Here is a 26798-nt window from a genome sequence, read left to right as displayed (position 1 = left end):
GGAGAGAAATTTCAATCCACACCTGAAATTGTCTCTGTTCTAATTTTTCTTCCTTTGAAGTCTGGATTTCATAATTAAGTTTGAATGAACATATTTTATCAGTGTACTCTATCCAACTTGGTTTGCTTATTCCAGAACATGCTCAAGTCAGATGTTTGTGATCATGATCACTTTTATTATGTAGTTAGCTCAGCAGAAGAATCACTCACAAATGGGACATGCATATAAATAGTAAACCAATACTATCATATGAAATATTTATTAACACCAAAGCTACCAAGAACATCAGATGTTCCAGTAAGCCATTTTTCAGTGCATTTCTCAATTAATGCCTTGAACTACCAGTGTTTAAGTCTTACCATTTCATGACTTTTGTGGCATTTCTCAAGGATGCCATTCAAGCTATGCATATTTTTGACTATAACAAAATTCATTGAGTCTCATTTGCAAAGGAAAGCTCCTATAATAGTAGTATAACACTTTGCAGTGAAGTATGTGGTACTAGAAAATGATATATGCACTTTCAGTAGATTACTTCATTAACAAAACATGAGCTCACCTAGCAATGCTCCAGTACTGATATTATCAGTGGCCCAGATGTTGCTGTGGAAGGCAGCCCAAATAGCAATGTTCCTTATGCAAAGAGGATAGGGAATCCACTAATTTTAATGAGATCTTGCAGTTAGAAGTCAGCAGATTCCCTCCTGCTCTGCATCCTGAGAATGGTTTCCACATTTTGTGAATGTATGAGAGGGAGAAATTTCCCATCTTCTCTGAGAAGGGTTCTTTTGTATTTATGTAATGAATATAATAGTTCGCTGGGAAAATTAATAAATCAATGGAACAAGGCAATAAACAATTAAAAATATAGAAACAGATGGAACATAGGACGGAGAGGCAAAAAAATGGGAAGAAAAAAATCCAATTCTTAATCTGAAGACAACAAACAAGACAAAATTTCTTTAGTGACAGAATGTCACTTTTTTCTCTTCCTATTTAAGATCTTTCATACATCCCCCCTTAAACACCAGGCAGAAGAAGGCTGCAGAGGCTAGGCATCAAGCAACGGTGTAAAACAGGAATTCCCCAGTAAATGCTGGCTCTGTCACCAGTGTCTGTGTGGCTCTGACACATGCAGTCTCCCCACCTGCAAACTGGAATAATACCATTTAGCTACACCACAGGACACTGAGGATTTGTGGGCTGACGTTTGTATCAGCATGCAAGCATTGTACCAAGTTTTTCTATAGCTAAGCAACTTGTTATAAAGTTACACAAAATCAGTGCAAGTGGACAAATAGCAGCACAGTACTATCCCAGCTCCTCCATCACACACAAACTGCCCCCTCCCCCCCAAAAAAAAAGCAGCCAGACAACAAGATGTACTGAAACACCAGTCTGAGCTAGCTTTCAATGTAGAATATACTAACAATAATGGAACATCATGCTGGACAAGAGGGAGGTCCCACAGTGAAATCCTCTGAAATACAGACCACCTAAGTGATTTGCAACAGAATAGTCCCATAGATTAATATTATAATCACAGCTTCAAAGGTCAAACAGGCAAGTTTGGGCACATGCATAAACAAAGCTGTGATTTCTGTAAACCAGGCTCAAGGAGAGAATAGCCACACTAAACCAGACTGATAAGAGCACTCTATCATAACAAGCCACTAAGGATGATGCTCATTTTCATTGACTAGTGCTTAAACCAGTTTATCTTCAGGTAAGAGCAAAGGAGCCAAATAATCTAACAGATAACAGCAAACCCCATCACCATTTCAAATGAGCATCTGGTTACTAATATCGAGAGCCACACTCCCGTCTCATGCCTCTGATCTCCCACTCCATCAGCTAATCTTTACAACATATGAAAAATGAGCCCGTCGCAAGAACAGCTGATACAGAGAGAATCGAGTAACAAACAATGCAGGAGCTGACGCACCTAGACTTATTGCTTCGAGGGAGATAATACAGAAAGCTTTTAATTATATCATCAAAGCAAGAGAGAAGGTACTAGGAGGGGCTGGCTGCAGATGGTTAAGTGTTAATGAATGCTGGGTTGGGTGGTTTATCAAAAGGAAAAGACTGGATATGTATCTGAGAGGGTCACCCTTGAGATGAAAGTTGCAACAGCTATTGTTGGAGCGCTTTAATGAGGGAGGAATGTCAAATGTGTACCCTCTAAGAAACATACCAATTACTAAATGAACTTCGGTTCAATCTAGCAAATGTAATCAGGCACAAGTCATTAAAATACACAGTAAAACTCCCGTTGGTGCTGCCACTATAGTGTCTATTACTGTCTGTGCTCCCATGTAAGGGAGGGGGCTGCTCCCAGTTATAAGTGCTCTGCGTGTTAACTGGTGGCAGATTTTAGTCCTAATGATGAGCCATGAAGGGCTTCCTGGCAGAAAGTTGACAACTAGAAGGTTAGGAGAGATCTGTGAAGAAGTCAGGGAAAGATCAGCAATTAAAAGAACCATTTCAAAGAATGCAATTTAATGTGTAAAATTAGCTTTTATTAGCACATAATTCCACAGAATCCTGACTCAGGATGAGAGTGCATAAAGGTCTCCAAGAGTCCTTAGAAAAGTCTGTGCCTGTAATTCCTGACACGCCATTGTGAAATAATAAGCAGTACTAACAGGATTGATGCATGCTTCATACATGGCATTGCTTTGAAAGTGGAGCCCAGAGCTTTTCTTTCCCTGATAACCCCCCTCAGGATTTCCTCCCTCAGGGAAATCAACCACTGATAGAGCAAACTTCCCTTGTTTAAAGGCAAGAAGTCGGACCATTGTTTCAACTGTAAACTAATTAAGAGAGATTACCACCAAGAGCTGGAGGTTCCAACCAGCTCCATACTCCCACTGACAGTGTGATAATGCCAGGCTGGGGTCAAAATCATAAATCTGAAGGAAGCACACACAATGCTTAAAGCCAAAAAGCCTCTCTACTAAGCATGGGATATTGCCACATTAACCTCACCACCTCACAAATAAACTAGCTGAGAAAGAGAAATCCCATGGCCTCCCTTTCCCTAACTTCATACAGCTGTTGACGGAAAATATGAAGGTCTTTAAATAAGCTCAAGGACCTGAGGCTGTTCGTACTCTAATCCAAGCAATGACACAATAAAAATCTAATCATACCTGCTATTAACCTGGCTCCTAAATCTGTACCTGAATTACATCCACCGTGGGCTCACGGGTATTAGTTAATCTTCCTCCCCATCCTTCCAAGATAAATAAATAACAGCATACTAAGTGCAAACTATGCATCTTTTCTGACTAATGGCATGTAGCTCACATAGTCCATATAGCCAAACACTCTGTCACATTCTTCCTATCCCCCACACCATGAACTGTGCTCTTGCATGAAGCAGCGTGCGGTCCAGTTCAAACACAGTGCTGACCCCTGCCTGTCTGCAAGAACGTGGTGCTCTCGTGTTGATACAAAGCCAGTGTACAGATCAACATGAAGAGAAGTCTCACAGCAAAAGCTGCCAGACCACCTTTAATGTCTCAAGCATTCCTGCTTTTAAAGGAAAAAAAAATAATCCCTAAATCGCATTGCTCATTTACGGGACAGCTCTTGGCTGTAAACTCACTAATAATAAAAGACCACTGTTACACTGGCCCTTCAAAAATCCCAGACACCTTATGACCTTAATTTTTCTTTTTTTTTTTTAAACACAGCGCTTTTGGCCAAAAAGATCCCAAAGCACTTAGCCACATGAATGTCCCCACTGTGTGCCGGGGCTCCTTTGCCCACCGGTGAAATGCTGCCACCTCTGGGCTGCAGAGCTGCGGTGGCGGGGCCGGCCGGGCCCCCCCTGCTGCTGCAGAGGAGGGTGGGCAGAGGGGAATCGGACAATGCTGCTTCTTGTGGGGGACAGCCTCAGTTCCGGCTGAGGAGCACCTCAGCAATGGGACCCCAAGAGTTCAACACAGCATAGGCTACTATGAGGTGTCTGCCAACACGTGCCATGAGCCCCAGATGACCCTGACCTCTGTTTCCCTGCTCAGGGGCGTCCCCTCACTGTTCCCCTTCCTCTAGTTTTGTAACAACCTTATTTAAAAAGACAGGAAGGCAAGATTTGCTTTGGTTCATTGAGGATCTGGCAAGGGAGGACAGGACACTGCAGTTCTGGTAACAACTATTCACCATCCACCCTCACAGCTGCTGCTGCTAGAGAGACACTGTACCAGAAATGGGAAGTACTTTCAAATGAAAATGTTTTATTGATCTAGTGACCTAAGTTGCTTGAAAGCCTTCTGAATAATAAATATTTTTCACTTAAAACCTTCACCACATGACATTTTTCTTTGTTGTATTATGTTATTAATATACCCGTGAGACTATAATACAAACTCTGAACCTACTTCTGACAAAAACATGCTGAAAACTTTTTGGTAAAGGAAGTAACTTTCATTGAAAGCCAAAGATTAAATCATTTTCTCTAGTATAAAGAGAATAGGTTAGCAGACAGAACTCAGAATTAATATTTGCTCAAGGTCAGTAATGGTCTACAATAAGCCAGTGTGACCTCCCTTTAGAAAGAGTCATTTTCGTGGCAACAACGCTGTGTTTTAACGTTAATATCTCTTTTGACTGAAGAGCAAGGGTGTCAATGGCTCCACAGCCATCCCATCACATGAACTTACAAAAGATGTTTTTCCTTCATCCTACCTCAGCTTCCCCATATGAAAAGGAGAACAACAGTAATTCCTCACCCACCCCAAGTCAGAGGAGTGCTGGATGCACGTGCAACCCCCTGGGAGCACCCCAGACACAGCTGCCTGTGAAAGCACTTCCCTAAACCTGGTTCTAAGGGTCTTCTCTACCACAGTGAGTGTGAACAGCTGTAGGAAACAACGCAGGGGCCAGGCTGCCCACAACACTATCATACCCCTTTTCTCTTTCCCTGCCACTGGAAAAAAAGAGCTCATGCAAATATTTTATACTAGACACTTTTATACTAGATACTATTCTGCTAGAATACCCTGATTGCTGTGTATAAACTGGGAAAGCAAAAGAGAGAGACCAAAATGATAATAAGCCTGGAGTTTGGTGTGAACAGAAGAGAATACACTGTGAAGGAGGGCGGGGACTGCCAGAGACATTATTAATAGGTTTTACCCTTGAGCTCTGGCAGCTACTTGTTCTATACACAGAGGAAAAGGATTAATCAAGCCTTGCACGTAAAGGTTCTTTCTATGGTCTGCCAAAATATTTAAAGGGCTATATACAAAGTGTAAGCCTTATTATTATACACATTCAATGTAATCATCTTATGCTACAGTTAAAGCCAGGATGACAATAAAGTAGATTATTGTGTGCTATAACCAATTCAATTCCAACACAACAGGACATGGCTTAGTCACTTAGTTCAGATCTGGTGTTTTTTCTTATGCTGAGCTAAACTGTGATTTAAGAGATTTAATCGAGCTTTGGGAAATGCTTTCTTTGCTGAAGAAGGAGAAAGACCTAAAAGTCTGCACCTGGCAACCCTAATCATTTCCAATTTTCAGCTCATTTTGCTTCCTACTTCATGGAAATTCACCTTAGTAAATAATTGTTCCCTAAAATCACCAGGGCTGAAAGGATGACAACACTTCAGAGGAACAAGTTTTAAGAAAGTAACTGAAGCTGGAGGATTGTATAGAGGCTACTGAAGAACAGCAGCTCCTGCTGATCCCTCCTACATCAGTTCCCAAAGGGCTAAGCAGTAGACATATGATATATTTTAAAAAATCAAATAATTACAGTAAATGCATGGGAAACACTGAAACTGAATGCTAGGTCAAAGCTGCAGGTCACTAGCAATATATAGCTTAAACACAGCAAGACTGACACAACTTCTTCATGCCACTGGTTTAGAGTCACAGGCTAATAAAACTGCACTTGCAGCGTGAGCCTTGCACGACAAGGCTCTGAAATCCTTCTGCACCTTCCAGGTGAGGTGCCTCCTACTTAGAATATACAATCTGCAAAATTAGGGAATTTAAGGTAAGGTCATACCTTTGGGCTACTAAAATACATAGGCAAAAAGAAATTCTTCCTCCCCCAACCTTAAATTGCAAGTAAAAGCATAAGCAAAAAACCCTCCAAAGCTGAAAGAAGCATAAAGGTTTCTCTTGCATTTCACAGGGCCCAGGAGCAGAACAAATTGAAGCTGTCAGACATATCCTTGAGTTTCCCATTGTGAGTTGCTGTCCAGGTACCTCATGAGAATCACCTACTTCTGCACCACCAGTTTACTAAAATTAAAATCTCTCTTTAAGCCTGTCACTGTGCACAGGCCATAGGTTGACAGGCTGATCACACATTTCCCTTTGCTAGGATCTTTGCCTAATAAGCAAATGGGCTCTTCATGACAGAAGGTGCACCTTTGTGAGACTTTCTGTAGAACATATTTGCATTCAAAAAAGTTATTTTTCACCTGACTGAAGAACAACCTGACGAGAGCCTGATAGCAGGTCATTAGGGTTAGAAGAAAGAAGAGAAGTGGAGAAGAAAAGATTACGTGTTAGACAAAGCAGTATCTGGCTCCCACCAAAACATACAGTCTAGAAAGCAAGAAGACATGAGCTTTGAGTCCAAAGATGGGAAAAATTTAAGTGTTGTGGTTTATATTACTAAAATCTACTCAAATCCAACCCATGTAAATCCAGCCTTTCTGTCATAAACCTGGCAATGCTAATTTTCTTCATTTACTGTAAGCTAATTATACTTTTTCCTGCTCCTTGATAGTCTGTAGCTTCCTTAGCCGAATCTTAGACCTGTAGGTTTTTCTTGATTTTTGGCAAGTACTTCTTCTGCCTCAGTTTTGATTCACATTAAGCTTTTACTACTGTATCTCCTCACATCTCAATTCCACTGGAACCTTGACACTTTAGCACTTCACACAGTAACCACTCTTTATAGTGACAAGATCCCAACAACTCAAGTATCAAATATTTAATTAGGTAATGAGTACAGTTTTATCTCAGGCAGAAATTAAAGTCAGCACAGAACTTGGCTCCGAGGCCACGGTGCAGGGAGCCTGGCTGTGACTGCAGGGCACAGGCTGCTCCACACCTCAGCAGTGCTGAAAGGGTACATAAAAGAAAAATACATTTTAGAGGAAATTCTTCTAAGGAATCAGCACTCAGACTTCATAAATCCTGCTTCCCTACAGGAAAGCAGAGGGGTTTCCTGACTTGGTTGTACTGAAGTCATGACTCAGCCTGTGTATTCAGATACATCCTCAGAGACATGCTAGCTCAGAATTAAGGCAGCATCAACATTGAGCTGTGAGATTATCAGGACAGTGAGGGCCATCAGAGCTTGGGCACCAACTTTAGTATACAGCCCAGCTCTGCAGTAAAAAAATACTCCAGGTGATATGAAGATCACACAAGAAATACAGATATACCTATGCTCCTTTCCAATTAAAAAGAACCTATACAATTTAGCAACTATAATATGTTGACAGTATCAAACAACAACTTCATTAAAAGAATGTCTTAAAATTAGCAAGTCCAACATTTTTTTTGCAGAGTGACAGCAGAATCAAAAGCCAAAGGAGAACTGAAGTCAGACTGAAGCCACTGACAGACACCACTCATCTTTTCAGCCCAAAATAACTTTGTGATTACTTCTTTTCAGTTAATTGGCACTTTACGAAACACCATTAGAAATACTCTGGAATGATGAATATAAGTATCAGAGGGAAAAAACAGGAAAAAAGACTAGACACAAAAAAGTATCATCACCACAAGACGACCTTAACATCCACCCAAAGTCCAAATTTGCATTTTTTAAAACAAGTAATTACAGTGGCTACAACCACACTGGATTAGTTTCTGGTTAGACCAGATTACTCATGATTTAAAATTTCCAGACTTGTTAATAGCTATAACAGAAGTTGTTGCTTCTTATTACTACACGAAACTGAACTTAAAACAAAAATGCTTTCAGGAAGATGCTAAAGTTGGAGCTCTATAGCATTAAGCCCAGATGAATGAAAACATACTGCACTAAAGACAGAGCTGGATTCCCAAGAATCTCTCTCACCTTTCGGCCATTAGTAGCACCAGAATAAAAGTTTACAGTTGAGCCAGAAGAATTTTACTCCTTTGGAACAGTGATCATATTGCAATTAGAATACTGCAAAAGAAAATTATGGTGACTTCAACGCACTGAGAAGGTACTTTGAGCAGGTTTCCTTCCTTCTCTGAACAGTTACTGCTGACTGAGAAACTTCACACACAGTAGAGTGAAGTTTCTCACTTCAGCACATGCTAAGGTGGGAGCTGCCTTTATAAATAAGTAGGCAAAAAATCCCAAACAAACAACAAAAAATCCCCCAAAACATGTTCTTGAGAGAAAAGCTGTCAGGACAGCTAATAAAATACTGTTCATCTGTGTATTTTCACAATGTCAATATTAATTAAAAAAAATTTAGCTGCAGTTACTAAGTCCAGTTTTTGACCAAAATTACCACATATTCTATTGCTATGACACCCAGCACATTACTTGTCTGGAGATCAAGTGGATTCAGCAATGAAATAGATAGGAGAAATGTCATTAATCTAGAGTTCAGTGGTCCCTTACAGTGAAAGCAGCAGTAGAGAACCATTTTCAGCACAGATCACAAGCTGGTATTGAAGTGAGAAGACAGCAACTGAATGCTCTGTTGTTTATACCACGTGGGGCAGTGAGTTAAAACCTCACAGCCTAGAAGCAATAAACTGGCCATAGCAAGTACCAGAGCTTGCATGTTACATCACTTGCTCTTAGAAGAGCTCTCTGTATAAAAAACAGAGCAGCAACAAATCCAGTCCCTGCCCTTTGCAAGGCTAAACTCATGGTAGGACAATTTCCTTGTCTTGAAACATTTAGCCTTACAGAAAGAAAAGGAAAATGGGTGGTGGATGACCTGAAGATTATAGTTTACAATTTTACATCAACCTCAGATACTACTAAAACAAAACAACTTCTATTCCCTTCTTGCTTGGAAAAGACTGGGACCATTCTGTCTGTGGTTGTAGACTGTTTCAGTATTATCCAACTGCATAAACGAAACTAGTGTCAAAATTAAGTTTTAAATGGCTTGAGGTTTATAGGAATTAAAGAAGGAAAAATTAAATTTGAAACTCTGCTTGTTTACTAGCACTAATTAAATATGCCAGATTTCTGGGCAAGCTTCCTAGCCTGTGGCTACTACGTTACTGGCTTGTAAAACAGTCAACAAGTGCATGAGTACAAAGCACAAATACAATAACAGTAATTTCGTGTACAGTCCTGCCCTTAGTTTATAAAGAAAAAAATGTATTAGGACCAATCTGTAACTATAATGACCTGTGCTAACCCTCTAGACTATGCTAGTAATATAAAAAAGGCCCAAGTCTACAATGGCTGCTTTTTCAGAGACAGTTAAATAAAAGTAAACACAGAGAGAGGTAAGAAGCAATAACAACAACAAAAATGAACAGGAAGCCTTAAAAGACCAGTTTACTTCTAAAAATTCCATGCTTCTGGGCTCTGTTCTCAAAATAATTTGTTATTAAAAATAAAAGGGAGTTTTAGCACAGCAACAGAAGAGGTGGTTCTGATTCTTCACAAGCTGCACTCTTCACAAATAGATTTTATCATTATATTGGACATCACTAGAAAATAGTTTTATTCTGAAAAGCTGGAATTGCACATTTAATGGGAGCATATCTTTAAGTGTACAGTCCCTTTCACTCTAAACTTTTAAGATAGATAATATTGTTGTGTTCTGCCTTTTAAAGGAACCAGCACAGTGAGCTCACAGTCTATGAGGAAAGCACAACAACCAAGAAGCACCAAACTGAAGCCAATCTCAGATAAAAAAGGAGTCTCTGGGGACAGAAAAAAAAATGCAATGGTACCTATATCATCCCTAGATAGGTACAGAAGGAAGAAGGAGGGACAGTAAGAGCCCATGACCTAAACACTGTTCTTTGCACACCCTTCTTTCAGGAAAAGCTTCCCATTTACTTTCTGTGGCTGAAGCAGTTGTTTCTACAAAAGCAGCAAACAACTCTTAATGAAAAAAACACTTGAGAACAATTTGCTGCCTTCAGTGCTTTAACGTGAAAAGCCTTTCAGAGCAACTGAAATTAATGTGTGTTCCCACTGTACAGTAGTCTTGCTCAGCTTTAAGGAAACCAGGAATTATGCTTCAATAAAAATTCAGCCCTGCAAATATTCTGCTGTAAAAAAAGGCATAAACCTGTAACTATTCAACTTCCAGAATCACATACATGAGGCAAAGGGAAATTATATAAAAATAACTAAGTTTTTGTTTACATCTCTGATTTAGAAGAGCAATTCCAGAAACTAAATTGCTTCCACAGAGGCATTGATTCAATTAGTCTGCATAGCATGCTTTATTTGTGTTCAGACCTCTGACGTACATTGATAACAAAAGAAAAAAAATACACAGTGGACTTACACAAAATAATTGCCTACACTTTTTCTATACCAGATGCAAGTAGGAATTCTGAAACACACTTTCATGGGCTCTTCCCCGCATGCAAATGATCCTTTTTTAATACACACAAACTATGCATGTTTTCAATTAAAAACATGACTGGATCAACTGGATCACATATTTTTGCAAACCAGCCAAAAATTGAACACAGACTGAAGCCATGAAGGAATTTCTGGAAGTACAAACCATACTACAGTTCTACTTCTGGCAAGGAGAAACACCTCTCATTTTGAAGGAATGTTAGAACTGACAGCAGTGCACGATAACACGTTGTCATTCAGCAGTGAAATAACTACATTAACGAACAGTACTCAGAAGCCTAAAAACCCTAAGTGGTTAAAATCTTAGCTTAGCAAATAAGGCCACTATGATCAAGTAACAGCAGAACACTGGCTTCTTGCTTTTTGGCAACTTTTAATCTCAATTTTGGGTTTTACTATTCAACAGGATGACAACATGAGTTTCTCAGAGATGTGAACAATGGATTCTCTTCAGGATACAGTGTCAGGTGAGGGTGACAATTCTGCTTAAAGTAACAAACAGGACTACTAAGAGTGGGCTCTCATACACTTTTTTCCCCCACTGCATCTTGATCCCCGTAAGCACAGACATCACGTGTCCTTCCCTCATGGTAGATTTAAAAGCCAAAACATCCCAGAATTTTGGAAATGAACATTCAATTTCGAGTGTAAATAAGATATTATTCACTTGTAGAGACAATGTACAAGTTCAAGTCAGTGTCTACCTTGAATACTTCTGAAGATTATTGATTTTTCTGCTCTTCATAATCTCATCTAATTCTCTCTATGCTTGCACTGCCCAGCAAGCAGGGATCGACAATTCCGACATGCAAACCTACACTGAGAAGACACAGCCACAACATCTTTCCCTTGTGTACACTGCAGTTCTCCTTAACTCTCCTGTGTGCACAGCACACAGCTGGTGGTGGCCTCACATCATCTTCCCAAAACCCCTGCTTTCAAGCTTTTTGGATGCTGAACAATTTGGTTCAGCTTTCACCTCTGCACCATACAATAACTTTTTAGGCACTGCCCAATGATAAAAACATTCACAGGTCAGTGTATCTAAAACTTAGGAAACAGCCATATCCTCAGATACCTATGGCTCTGGATATTTCCACTGAGACATGAATGAACACTCATGGCCAATTTTTTTATTGCCATTGGAAGAGCAGTGAAAGCAGCAGTAGATATGCAGGCATATGGCACACTGAAGCCTTCCAGAAGTCTTGACTGGAACTTTTGAGTCACTTCCACGATGAACACAGCATGTTTTCATCTACAAAAATTAAGAAGTCAAAGCACACACTGTCAAAGTAAAATGAATTTTTTAATTGTTGTGCTGCAGTTTGCAACAATCCTTCTATCACTCATACTCAGTACTAGACACCTTTGTCGTATTGACAAGTTCAAAACCTTTCATCCACTGCCTCCAAGATGGTGAATCAACCAGCCAGAACTTTAAAACACATAAATGATGGAGCAGGTAAAGTGACATACTTCTTTGCAGCAGGCTACTGAACTGCAAGGTTATTTCAGCTCCAGAGTCGGGCATTTCTGCTGTTTGTGGCACTCTTGATTCACCAGTTCATTATAACTTTATGCACACAACCTTTATGAGGCCACTAGTTAGTAGAGCAGTATCACTTTGTTTTATTACCATAACCTGTCATTCAAAAAACATTCACTCTTTTTGTTTATGGATAAAACTGTCATTTTAAAAAGTGAAGAAATAGATCATAGATAGCTTGGAAGATGTTTTACAACAGATTGCCTACAAAAATATCTGTAATGTTTTTAAAATGTTTAGCAGAAATGAAAGTAGTTAGTCTTTGCTGTGAACACCTTCTAAAGGGAATTACTTTTCTACTGCGAAAATGAACTATTTGAAGAATCATAAAAGATTATACTCCTGTTTGATATTTGTATTCTGCTGGACCCTAAAAGTGCTGACCAAAGCTATACATATGGGTAACAAAACCACAGTTCACATCACAAAATTTAAAAGCTGCCATCAGGTGGCCAAACTGGAAGCGGAGAGCAGCAAAAAAATGCAAGAATTGGGGAAACATAAACACAGTTTTTTCTCCTTTATGCAGAACAATATGGACCTGACAAAGCCCAGATGACACAACACTTTCTGCAGCAGGACTGGCTCCTCCCAAGCACCCTTCCTGGTATTTCCTCAGGATACACAAGCCCAGGGGCTGCTCTGCACCCAGCAGTGGAGTCAGCACTGCCAGCTCAGGGGCATTGCTTGGCCCTGCCAGACTCAAGCCAGCATTTGTAAAACCACTTCGTATGCATGCAAGGAGTCACCCACCTACATACAAATTCCTGCACATCCAGGAGGAGCAGCTTGTTAATGCAAAATAAATATATTTAATTTTTCACTGCATGTCCAGTGCCTTTGTAGGGAAAGAAAAAGGACAATTAGTACATTGAAAGGGAATTATGGCCAGTGGAGTGGTAAGAACAGCAGTGCATAACAATGTAATACACAGTACATGACACAATAATAAATACTACAGGCATCTGACATACAAAAATACAAGTGCTGAAAATGAAAATCTGGGTTCAAACACGACCTGTAGCTCAGGTTGGATGCAGTGTTAGATCAGATGTTTCCTGCAGGTCATTTTAACAAGCAGTATTCTGACTCAAAGCGTGGGAAAGCCAACAGTTAATAGCCTATACTCAGAGCAGCTTTTTACATTTACACTACTGACACAAATGTTCACAAGTTATACCCCTACGAGACAGGACAGTAATACTGCATTCATTTTAAAAAGCAAAGAAAATATGAGACACTAACATTAAGCAGATTTCTCAAAGTCACAAAGCCAAGTAGAGAGAAAGAAGTAAAGTCAGACAACTTTTCTGCAAATCCTTTAATTCAACAGTTGCCTAGGACAGGAAAAGTAATTTTTTACCCCCACATATACAGTCACGCCTATGACATATGAAGGTCTGGAATCTACATAATATCCCTAGTACTGTGATATTTTTTTCAAACAAATATCAAGGACATACAAAACAAATGCTCAAATCTGTTTTTTTTTTTCCCCAGTATGCTTCCTTCATATAACAATGTAAATCAGAGAACACATGGAATTCTGTGTTCTAAAGCTATACTACAATGGGGTACATCTAAAACACATGCAAAGTACATATTCCTTAAATCTGAAATATATACTATTTTCTTAAAGGGTAAAATACAGTAAAACATACCAGCAATTTGTCTCACTGATCTATCCCCTCAATAGCCAGAGGCTACTTTTAAGTATGCTGACTTAACACAGGAATCTCAATTGTAGAAATCAATGTCTCAATTAACATTTCATTTAGGAAGAGTTAGGGAAGAAAAACAGAATGTAATCATTTGCTGGCACAGTGGCTCCAGAGGTCTGGGAGTGTGTGCAAGAAGAATGGAGTTGAATGTGGGAAGGGTCCATTATTCTTTCAATAGCGTCTGGTGCTGCAAAGTATGTACTTGCATACTTTCCTACTGGAAAAGCTTAAGTCTTCAGTAGCTCCTTGGTCTGGGAAAATGGCAGGCACCCAAATGCTAACCCAGGGATCTAGGAACAAGATCTACCTGAAGAACAATATTTTTCAAGTGGCCTTAGAAGTGAAAAACGGCCATTAAAAGAAGTCTCATTCCCAAGGGATTTTATTCCTTCTGTCTGGCTGCTGTTTGTCAGGTGCCATTCCCCACACACATCCTCAGCACATTCTAAAGCAAGAATGGAGAAAGGGCCTCTCTGAAAATAATCACACTTGCTGAAAGACCAGCCCTGCATAAATACCTCTAACAACAGTACAAACAGATATCAGACTTCTTGCCCGATACTTTAGTTGAAATTTATGGCACCACTGGCCATGATTCTGTTATTACTATTCTACCTGGCTAAGGCTCAAAGTCACAGAAGTGGGAATTTCAGAGCTATTTTCAGAAATGATGTAGCTCATCTGGGGGGAGAAAAAAAAACTAAAAAAATTTACTTAGTTCTACAAATACTGTACTAATGCATCAGTGAACAAAGCTATATATTACACATATACATATATGAACACATGTACCATAGAGATGGGACAGAGAAGTTAAGGACACACATGGCCTCTGAAATTATATTTAATGCTACACCTTGGGAATAATAAAGCAAAGGGGGGGAAATAAAATCAAAGGGAATACTAGAAGACAGTCTCTGGTGCTCTTGTAAATATCACCAGCTGTTGGATGATTTATATGGAAAAAAACTAGAAGTTGAGCTTTAACTTAAATTTCCCTGTTTTCTTACTGGTTTGCTTCCAACCCTAGGAGTTTAATTAAAGTCCATCAGCCAAATTTTTCTGAAGGACGTAAGTTATTCCTTTTTAAAATCTTCCTGTACTAACTCCTGAGATTTCACCAATCTGATTATGAATACACACATACATACACATTTTTAAGAAGGCTAAAGAATTTCAAGATGATCAACCCAAGAAATACCAACAGCTTCTGCCGGCAATATGCAGGTATATGCAACGTATACTAAAATGAGTAATGGGGCAAGATGCAGCATTCTGTATTGTCAGTTCACAGGTCAATATCAAATAGCTACCTCCTCTTCATTCTTAACAGAGTACATAGTATTTGGTGAATAGTAAAGGAGAGTGCTACAAGAAATCTCCAAGAAAAGTGTATAAGCAGTTTTACTGCTTGTAAAAGGAATCTCTCTCTCATCTTCTCTAGCTGGGGAAATGGTGCAATAAATTTGATGAAGAAAGGAAGGATTTAAAGCCAGAGAAAATTAGGACTTCTCAAAGCAGAAACACAGAGAAACATGCTGCCCTTAGGAATAGATCTCTGCTATTTACTTGATCTACTGGAAGAACTCCTGGGGAGCATGTCTTAGCAAGAGAAAGGAAAGTTTGCTATGCTCTTCATTTCCTGTGTAATTCCAGAAACTGCCAGCACAATGCTGTTTGGGGAGAACCACACTGCAGCTATTCAACAGGGAATTCAGCATTGTATTCTGAATGAATGGAAACTTTCTCAAAGATATATATTTGCTGCAACTAAAGTAGAATGCAAACCCAGTAAGGATGTGAGCCCACATATACCTTCAATCAGCTAATTGCAAATTGTGACTCTTTCCATTATGACTTTCACAATATTCTTCGCAGTGCGAAACATCACAGTAAATCACCTGGGTTAGAGTTCACAGGAGCCACAAACGAAGTGCCATAAATCAGCACTAAAAATATTATGTAACTACAGTTCAACTGATATCAAGTGTAGCTAATTTTAATGGAGCGGCTATCACTTTTATGTGTCCTTGCAAGTTAGTGATTTGGGATCTCGGTGACAAGCATAAAGAGAAGGCTCTCTGAAATCGACTTCTTAGAATAAACTAGATGAATGGTTCCCTGCAAAAATCCCAGAGGTATTTCACTCCTGCCACTGCAAAAACTTCTGCTAAGTATGACAATTTAAAGGACTAAAAATGCATCAGTAACACAGAACAGTAAGGGAACCACAAACTTTGGCTGGGCTCATGAGCCAGGATCTCATCCCCAAGCAGAATCAGACCTTTTTAACTGAAGAGGAACAGTCACATGCCTCATTTCACCCTTACTTTGCTTTAAACTAGGCTGTTTCCTCCCCCCCACATATTCCACATTGGCTGATAAATTCCCCAACGGCGGGTGTTAACTAACTCTGCATTCCAGTCTGCTCTGCGTCATGGAGTTCCACATCCCGCTGATGAGGAACACATGGCGGACATGTGGTAGGGGAGAGCCTGACAGCGCTCGCACAAGCAGGGATAACTCCTCTGACCTTTGGCTTTTTTCTCTCTGTACCATCCCAACTGCACAATGAGGAGTCTGTGTCCCTCTGTCGCCTACTGGTCACTCTGGGATCACTGGACACAAGCTGAAACCCTAACATTTCAACAGGCAGCTACACTGAATACACATTAGGGCTGAAAATGTATGTTGAAAGCAAGCAATTGATCGTTTTATGTCTCTGCCCTAAGCAAACCATCCAGAGGAACTTTTGACCACACAGGTTACATCTGGATCAACTGGGGTAAGTATGTCACAAAAAGAACTATGGCAATGCTTCCTCATCAACTCTGTGAAATAAGGTAACTCCCAGCCATGCTAAAAAGTACACAGTGGCAACTGTATTAAAGCATTAAGATGTCTTTCTAAAAAGAACAGAACATTTATCATGTTTTTAAGACCTGAGCCTGGCTTAAGAGTAACAATGAGCTTCAACTTCAGTGCTGTCCAGACTGAATGACTCATGCAGAGTACTGCATTTACCAAGTCACATGGACACGAGGGTGTCCAAGCAATACAGTCATCCCTTCCTCCTTCAAAACCTCTGAAAAGTAAAACCCAATCACAGGCTAAGTGCTGGTCTGAGACCGCAGCAGACAGACAGACAGACAAATGACTAATGACAACCCATGCAACATACATTTACTGCCGATTAGAAACCAAATGCTGAGCCTCAAACTCTCTGCTTTTAGCCTTATGTGTACTAGAACACCGGCCAGAATCATGCAGTAAAATGAAAGCCATTGACAATAAGCCTTTCCATAACTACATTCAATAGAAACTCCTGATGAATACTCCAGATTATGAAATGCATGACCTCTTACCTGTACAAGTTGTCAAGACACAGTATGACCTTTCCTTTATTAATAGGACCTGGATATGCTGTACCTTCCTTTCAACCCCCCATCAATTTATGAATAAAATAATGTGGCAGCAAAAAAAATCAATAAAATCCTGTGGAAGCAACAGTATTAAAATCAGCAATAGCACAATGTTCTTTAAAATATAAAGTCAATGTATCACTAACTGCTTTTATATTTATGTTCATGTTTATTATACAAGTGTAATGTATAAAAGCACCAAATTAAAGAGTTTTTGTTATAGCTGGCTACACTGATTTTAGAAATAGTAAATAATTTTAAAGAGACTGTTTCTAAAGTTAAAGGTTACACTCATCCCTAACAAATTTACAGAAAAAACAGAACAAGTTGAGCAAAGTTTAAATGCATAATAAAAAGGGCAAACTCCGAGAAAATGAATGCCTTTTAGCTACAGCAGCTACTCTTAGTGAGCTGAGAAATTAAACAGGCATGCAAGACCTACTCACAGCATCCTGAGAACATCTACTCCAAATTCATGTCTCAAACAACTACTCTTGGGTCAATATCTTTTTCTGAAATGTTCAGCAAAATCCTCTTTTCTAAAGAAATAGGATTAAAGCTACATCAGCATTTTTAAATTGTGATTATAGTTTGAGAAGTTAGTGTGTAAAAGTCACACCCTTTTATTCAATAGACTTAGTTCCTCTGTTTTGATTCAGTCAGATCCGCTTGCTTTACTGGCTTAAATAACTTTTTACAGCTTTCTAAATTCCTATTAGTACTGTGAAACCAATTCAATTCTGGGAAGAGGAACCAGATTCTTTTCTGGCTTGTGCATCTGTAAAAGGATTATTACCTAAATCAACACATACAATTTCTATTTTTTGTTAGAGGAGCCAGAAAAAACCTCACTTATTTTCTGGATGCTAGTCAGAAAATTTTATTTTTATTTGTGAGAAGAGTAGACCTGGACTAATTGAAAGAGCAGATTTGGATCAACAGAAAAGACATCACTCTATAGAGGTCATATTTTAGAGTAAAGAAGTTATATCCAACAACCTTCTATGGTATTTCTCAAAATACCACTTGAATGCAAACGAAACTTTAAAAATTTTGCTAATAGTGAAAACTCCTGATTTTTCAAAGAGAAGACCACCACCAAAGCTGGAATGTATTCCTTCTGTACACAGCTGAGAACAACAAAGAGGTTTTGCTCCCTGGGCTGTCCTGAATTGTTCCTCAGGATTTTCCTAATGAGTTGTATTAGTACATCCCCCTCTTCCCTGCCATAGGCACTGCTTGTGGGGACATCTCCTAAATGCACAAAGAAAACAGAACCAAGTTAGCAAAGTCCTGCTGTTTAACCTATCAGAAGTCGTGAAGCTCTTTTTGTCACATGTGGCTTATGGAGTACTCATCTGTATGTCCAGCTGGGCATAAGCTCAGGGTGGTGGGCCCCTTCACCAGCTGGATCTGGTACAGGACATCTGCCCATGATCTAGTTTAGGATGTCTCACACTGTAGGGCATTTTTCTATACCAGTGTCATTCCCAGGTTTTCTAAAGGAAATAGACTTTAAAAGAAAAAAAAGAACCACCACAGGAGCTGCCGAGTATTTCAGAGACACCAATTTCCCAAGAACAACAGTTTTAGAGGGCAGGAACATTAAGGAAGTTGCAGTGTGTTTATATATGATCCACTTATTTAAAACAAATTATCAGCAGGGGAAAAAAAAAAAAAAAGGACAATATCCCAAGGCAACAGAAAGGAAATCAAGTGTATCAAAGCTGTTTCTGAGCTCCCATTACCTACCCACTTGGCAATGCTGACTTTTGAAATTATACTAAACCATTCCTTTTTACTCTCATGATACAAGGAGAAAAGGAAGAAAAAACTCTCCAATTTACCCCCTCTTTTTATTAAATTACCTTAAAAACAGATCTGCATTGTTACTTCAAGGTTACTAATGTTAGTACTATATATATTTATAGATGAAGTATTCTTTTCTGTCTGAAGCACATGAGGTAATAAGTAGCTGGAATTGTCATGGTGATTTATTAACATATTCTGTAGGAGAAGCCCTGCACCTGCATCTGTGCAGACAGAACACCCACGAAGGCTGAACTCACCCTTACACAGCCCACAAGATCTTAAAAGGAAACACTCCAAATTTAGACCTGCTTCAACAGGTGTCTTTTACTGTTTCACTTTGCATGACCATAAATATCAGAGGTGGAGCAAAAGCTCCCTGTCCATTGTAATCGTGCTTTGAAAACAAATACCTTTGCCCCCTCCCAAAGCAGAGGCAGCAGCTATGGAATTCTCATCATTTCCTCACTCCTTCATCCTGTCAAGACCCAAGTCAGAGAGATGTCACTGGCAAAACCAGGCTCCAGGGATGAGCACATAACTTTATTTTTTTCTCTTCAAAGGGCTCTAAGCTGGTTTTGAAACATCCCCAAACTGTATTTCTTTCATTCTAGTATCTCATCTTGCAGCTATTTGCCAAAGTGAATGACATGCACAGGCTGTTCATGGTTTTTTATAAGCTCTCATTACCCAAACAGGGAACCATTTCCTTGAAAATGCTTTCCCCAGCAGCATTAGTCTCTCTAGGCACCACCAATAAATTTGTTTTTTGGCTCAGCCTATTGCACTCCAAAACGTGCCTGAATAGATGTATTTGATATTGTTTTCCACTTATTTACTGAGGGAGGATGCTACCTGTGGGACTTGTCATCAGGCTGATTAACAGCACAGGGAAAATAAAAGATAATTTTACCTGCCAAGTTGAAAGCTTTGCCAGATTTGCTCTGGCAAGCAAATGAGCAAAATCCAGACTTCTTTCTGTGGTGTAACAAGGAGATGCAATCCCAAACCCAAAATGGCTATCCACTTAAAAAACCACAACACGAATCAAAACAACAAATCTGGAAAAGAAATCCTAACCAAACGGAGAGAGAATAACAGGTTACACCATGAGCTTGGAAATTCCACTAAAATGTTTCATTCTGTAACACTTGCATTACTACAAAACACCCGAGTCAAAAGCAAAAAAAAAAAAAAAAAGTATTTAATACTCAAAAGGTACTCGAGAGAATGTGTGTTTTCCCCAGTCCCTCCTCACCAGCTGCTCTTTCATGGCAGGAAAGTGAAGAGCATGAAATCCAATGATAGGAAGAAGGCAAAGGTCAGGAAAAAGGTTTTTCTTCAAGGATTTAAATTAGCGCTCTACAGTTTTGCATGTTTTGTCAACATAACTTCCCTCCTGTGAGGAGGGGAAGCCAAAGGGTCTTTGAACCATTTCTGTATGGGGTCTAGATTTTTACCAGTAACAAGATTCCTAGCTTTAAAGAAAAACTCATCTTCCCTCTTACCATTCCTTTCACTATTCCCTCCCTGTCCCTCCTTCTACTCCCCTCCTTAAAAAGAGACGGAAAAAGAAAATAGAAAAAGGATCTGAAGAACAAAACAAGCACTGGAGGAGTTCTAGAGTTCATGTAACAAGACCACTACAGCCCTTCAAAGGGACCATTAAAAGCAAAACAAACAAAAGCAACACCCTCAAGATGTCTATTGTATTTTACAGAGGAACAAATGAGTGTACTGGAAATTCTCCCACCATATTGCCACAAAGTCTGTTATTTCATCAAAACAAAGTCCAGAGCAAGAAACAGCCAACATGGCAGCTGAAAGTCAGTCACATCAAGTGATCCATGAAGAAAATGAGATTGGGCTTGCCTTTTTTTTTTCTTTCTTTACTATGATGTATTAAAAAAAGACTTCAAAGATTGTTTCAAGCGTCGCTTTTGTTTCTCACATGAGAAAATCAGGGGTTGAGCAGGTCTAGACAACTCCAAAGTTAAAACACCATTAGCTGCCAACACTTTGTCCTCCTAGAACTCCCACAGCTATTGCTACCCTGGATTTGCCGTAAATGAAAATTACTAGATGATTTCCATAAACATTTTGCTTCCCTCATAGTTTCCCAAAGATGGCAGCTGTAGGACAGAGAGAGCACACCAACATTGCCAGTTGGCTGTTTCAGATGTCAGAGGCTCACCCAGGTGGGTACTGGCCCAAAACTCCTGCTTGATGCTTCAAAGGATCTTTTAAAATTATTTTTTATTATTTTTAACTTAGCAGATTTCTTTTTGTTCTTCTACACTATGCTAGTGTCTGCTTGGAGGGTGCTTAACACTTTCCATTTGCTTTCATAGCTGCGCATGTAAGAAAGACAGGGAGACAGATTTTTATCCCACCTGTATATCATCAACACTCCACCAAATCCCTAACAGTTATGCTCAAGATCTGCTGAAGACAATATAACTGAACAGGTGCTACCAAGGGCAAAGTTTAGCCTGCAGGATAAAGCCTGATTAATTTAGCTACAGGAATGAGAATCCTCTGTTTAGATGAGCCTGTAAAATCAGGGGTCAACTAAGATCACATATGTTATAGCAATTTATAAGTCATTATACCACAGCCATCCTCTAGTGCCAGGAGGAAGCCATAAAGACAAGCTTGTCACCAACAGTAGATAAAATATTCTCCCCTAGCCCAAAACAGAACTATTAGTCTTCATGTGCACAAACCCACAGAATGCATCAGTGATGAATTTCCTATTCTATACAAATCAGCTGCTGTGTATGTACAGAAGGCATGCCTGCAGCTTGGTGCCTGCCATGCCCAAGATAAGCCCAGGAGAGAGCCAGTGGAAACATGCTGGGACAGGCTCCTTCCATTACAACAGTTAACATGGCCCACTCCTGATCACCTTCCTTCTAGGATAATCCTTAAACTGGGGCAGAGGAGGTGTCATCTTTCCATGGGCACAGAGCATCTCCCTCACATCTGGTAGCAGGATGTTCAAGGAAAGATTACACTGAGCAGTGGCCTACAGCACACACCAGAGGCATTTTCACAGCAGAGATTTATCTGAGAGCAGACCCCAGATGTCTGCATCCTCGACTTAAAAGGTCCACATGGATGGATTCCCAGCTCTCAAATGGCTGTTCCACAGGTGTCTCATCTCACAGAGGTGAAAGTCTGACTGTCAGCCTGGGACAAACTACAAAGGTTGACCTCTCAAGGAGCCAACACAGCTTTGCATGGAACACGCCAGACAACGTGTGCCTGAGAAAATTAAAATCACTGTACTGGAGAGCATAAAGAGCAACTCATCTTTCCTTCTCCTTCTAATGGATATGAATTACACCATGCAGAAAGATCAGCTTGTCTGACATATTTGATAAATTCATCCAAGTCCCCAGTGAAGTTTAGTGGTGGATATAGCATGGTTTCTCTAATGAATCTTTTGGGGCCTGGAAAGACAGCTGAGATTTTGTGCCTTAAACGCATGAGAGGGTCATGAAATCCTGAGAAGCTCTTATGGATATTATTCAAATTCATTTGGGACTCAACCAATGAGAACAGCATTTCATTTATGAACATAGGTCTAACACTTCACAATCTCTGAATTTAAACTGTATCTGACCTATCACCATGTAGGTTTCATTTCAAGAAGAGTTACCTTTTCATGCATTCCTTTTCTTTCCCCAGATTTTTCCTAATAAAGGTGTAAGACAAGCCTATCAACTGGTTCCAATGATGTAACTAATAATAAAATACTGTTCCCTGAATATTGCAGAATATGTGGCTTTTCCTCCTCCCTTCTCATCCTACTTTGTCTTTAACCATCTCTCCTATTACACAATTATTTTTTATCATCCCAAGTTCAGTTTCTATTACAAGGACTCATGAGCTTACTTCTGAAGGATGGATCTTTTAATGACAAGTTCTTCATCCAAGTCAGCTTCATTAGCCATGAAGAGCAATCTTTTTCCTGTGTCATCCACTCCAATGAAGTCGCGTTGCTCCACTGAAGTAGAAAATCAAACAAAATCATTATATAACCCCATTTTAATGCAGGTTGGAAAGACAAATGGGACCACCAACCACCCCAAAATATGAAATCTGACTATCCCAGCAAATCCATGAATTTAATAAATACCATGATAACTTTTTCAACTTCTTGTCAGTTGGGGTAGCTCATATATATCATGGCATTCAAAACACTGGCCCTGAAAAGTTTTTGCATCCTTTTTATGAACATGCCAACTATAGGTTTCCGACATCCAACAGTCAATTTTGAGATGCACTTCCCTTTTCTTTTTTTAAATAAAACCCCTTGCTTCCTGAACTAAAACAACAACAACAAACTCAAGGCAAACAGTGAGTTCTTCAAATCCAGCTGCTTCTTCTCATAATGTCAGTCCACATAGGGAGTCTGGAGAGGACTGTGATTTCAGTTAAGACATAAGTATTTTGAAACTCATCTATTTTAGACAAGTATCAATACAGAAATCACAAACACACATAAAAGTATAGATTCTAAGACTTCTACCATGGATGTTTCTGGAAGGGTTGACTTGGTTTAAACATCTTTTTATAAAACTGTCCACCAAGACAATACCCAACACTCACATGTATTATTGTGGCAGTCTGTATCTCCTGCAACCAGCGACTATGCATCAGCAGGGACTTTGGCCTACTGAAATGTAAAGCATTTATTTTTTAACAGTTTTACACAACATCTGAATACAGTGGTGGCAGCTCATTCTAATTTTCACTCTGGAGTTGAGCAACCACTCCAGTGGTAGCCAGACATGGGCTGTACATGAAAGCCACAGTACAACTTTAACAAAAACATTTTTTTCTCCCAATAAATACTATTGTTTTGGGCCAAACTAGTACATATTTGATCTCCTAAGTTCTATGCCTTTAACCACACTGGAGTAACAACATACTCTAAAAGTAGCTAATTCTCTAAGATCTTTTTCAAACAAACTATTTTTAATTTTATTTTTCCCAGTTCAGGTCCATCCCTTGTTTTATTTATACCTGTTCTTTCAGAGTTACCACAGTAATAACTACTCTTAAAACAGTCAAATCTGTTCAGCTGTGCAATCTTTGATGTAAGTGACCAAACATATCCCCCTCAGAAAACCCCCCAACCCTTCTCAGAAATTCATTACACAACCAAGAAATTCAAAGAGGCCTGAACACCTAACATCATGACAAAACAAGAACAATTTTGATAAAGATTACTGGTTGTAAAAACGCAGAGTAAGTCTTGAAAGCAGTGCCTATTTTCATTCTGTGGAGGGCAGTGAAGTTTGAGATTAGAGGCAAATGAACCCTCACCTCTGCCACCTAACTGGGGTCTCCTGACAGACTGGAAATACAGCAGTGATTGACTTTCCTTCATCGAGGCACCAGCACTTCTCTAAAAGTTCAGGTCCTGCCTGCCCATCTCCTGGCTGCTCTTACAATAATATATTACACTGCTACATCAAAACTCTATGCAATAGGAAAAAGGGAAAAAAACAACTTAATGAGAGCAGGACCAAGCACATGACTGACACCAAACCTGCTGCTCTTGCTTGTGTGGATAGGTAAGAAACAAAGAGTGAAAATAGAGTGCACTGCGGGATTTTTGTAAGATACCAGGTCAGGTTTGTCCTCATACACGCAACAACATTACTTCAGTAATTTAAAAAAACCAAAACTTATATATTAAAATCAATTATCCAGAGGTACAAGAGTGATGTTTCAAATCCCACTGGCATCACTTAGCAAGGAAAAGAAAAATAGAAGAGCAGACATATAATTAGTTCACAAAACCCCCGCAAGGAAGTATAAGAAAAACGTTAAAGTGACAGTAATTTAACAAAATCATTTGAAGTATAAAAATGAAAAGGAGGATGTGTTTTGCCCCCTCACAGTAGATAAATAAGGACTTGACACTGCTATTGCAATTTATTAATTATCTTACAAATTAGATCCCCATCAGTTTTAAGAGCTTTAATGCTTTAAAGAAATAATGATGTCACAAGAGAATGTTAAGCACTTTAGTGACAAAAATAAGTAAGTTTCAGTCATATTTTTAAAAGTGTTTTTTAATCAGTCATAATTCATTGACACTTGAGAAAAAGACACCCTTGTTATAGATTCAGTATCCCCACCCTTTCAATTAAATGGAGAGGATTTAACAGGATGCAGTCTTCAAGACCACCAAACATGGAGAATACCAGTGATAACATGCTTGCCACTTTCAAGACAAGAAAAATAAGCAGGAAAGAGTCACCACCTCCATCTTTTCTGCCTTTCTTTATACACAGAAAAGTTCAGACATTATTTTCCACTCAATCCCTTGCAGGTCATCTTTAAGCACACAGCTCCATTTTGGGTATCTGAATTCCTGACATTCTCTGTTTATTTGGGTTACTACCATTGACTAACAGTTTCATGTTGTATGTTTTTTTTTACTGCCATTGCTCTTACTGCTCAATTTAAAAACCCAATGAGATTATTGTCAATATATGATCCACTAAATATAAAACCCAATGAACTTGACCATGTAATTTGCAGCTGAGTCAAACATTGCAGGAAACCATCAGGATTTTTATAGCACTTAACACACTGCAATTCATGCTAATTTAAGAACTATTCTTTATATCACATTCTTGAATGTTCAATAATACCCCAAAAGCAGCAACTTTGTATCAGATTCCATGACATATGTGAGATAAAATCTGTCGATCCTTCTCAAAAAGTGAATTGTTTGTAGAAACAGTAAAAAAAAGATCTAGTGGCTTGTCATGGCATCCATTTTCTAATCCAAACACTTGAACAGTAGAGTCCAAGTACAGAAAAACCTGTATGTGTCACAATTTAGAGAAGGAGCAAATAGTGCCACCTACTATGAAAAACTGCCTAACATACTCCTTGTAAATATCTTGTCTTTGGGTGCTTAGAAGCTTCACCAAGTTTTAACTGCCTGGGATGCAATTTCCAATGCCAGGTGCCTGGCTTAAGAGGAACATTTGAAATACTTCAGCAAAACCATGCAGCTGGTTCTAAGGCTAAGGAAAAAAAAAAGTGTTTAGCATAAGCAGAAATGGTTTGGTGTCCCTTCCCTTGAAAACTCTAATCAATCTTTGAAAAACTGCAGGTTCACATGCTGTATTCTTCTATAGCCTTCTATTTTTGCTGCAAAAGTTTCTGCATATTTTGCTCTTAAGGATAGATTGTTCCAATTCCTCAGCCCCTGGGACTGATCAAATAGCAGGTGCTACCTGAGGTTTTCTGTAACATCAGGTGGTGCAAGCAAAGTACACAAGCCATGAGGCTCCACAGCTATGCTGTGATGACCGTTCCAGGGGAAAGAGTTTAATCTATTGTCTTTCTGCAGTCTGGTTTTCAGAAGGAAATAAAAGTCTAACTCACAGGGATGAGGGAAAATAAAAAACATAAAACAAGGATTCTGCAAGACAGGCTGGAAGGGAGAGAAAGCAGTCCCTGAAAACCACTCAAAACTGTGACTGTCTTTTAAAGGACACTAGATGGGACAGGAATCAGAAGAGAACAGGTGACTACAGGCAGAAAAATTAACCAGGTGAAGACAAGAAGTCAGAAATGGAACAGAAGAAGGAAATTGGCAGTGAAAGAAAAGAGCAATATAAGCTCTTTAAGAGATATATATATATAAAAAATACATGCTCTAAAGAAACCCAGGCTCTCGGCAAGGATCCTTAAGGAAGGAAACTACAA

The 26798-nt window shown here is 39.3% G+C and overlaps 1 protein-coding gene across 1 annotated transcript in view; it reads right to left on the bottom strand.

Moving 5' to 3' along the window:
• Positions 1-26798, bottom strand: part of EIF2B3 (eukaryotic translation initiation factor 2B subunit gamma) — a 98160-nt gene that overhangs the window by 49376 nt on the left and 21986 nt on the right. Inside the window, exon 4 of the mRNA XM_033067501.2 lies at positions 22953-23064. Coding sequence (XP_032923392.1) covers positions 22953-23064 — 112 coding nt within the window. The remainder of the gene's footprint in view (positions 1-22952; positions 23065-26798) is intronic.

The sequence above is a fragment of the Catharus ustulatus genome, chromosome 9 (genome assembly GCF_009819885.2).
Source record: "Catharus ustulatus isolate bCatUst1 chromosome 9, bCatUst1.pri.v2, whole genome shotgun sequence".
Taxonomy (NCBI): Eukaryota; Metazoa; Chordata; class Aves; order Passeriformes; family Turdidae; genus Catharus; species Catharus ustulatus.
Note: the sequence above shows the minus strand (reverse complement) of the source record. Positions and strands in the feature narration are given on the sequence as shown.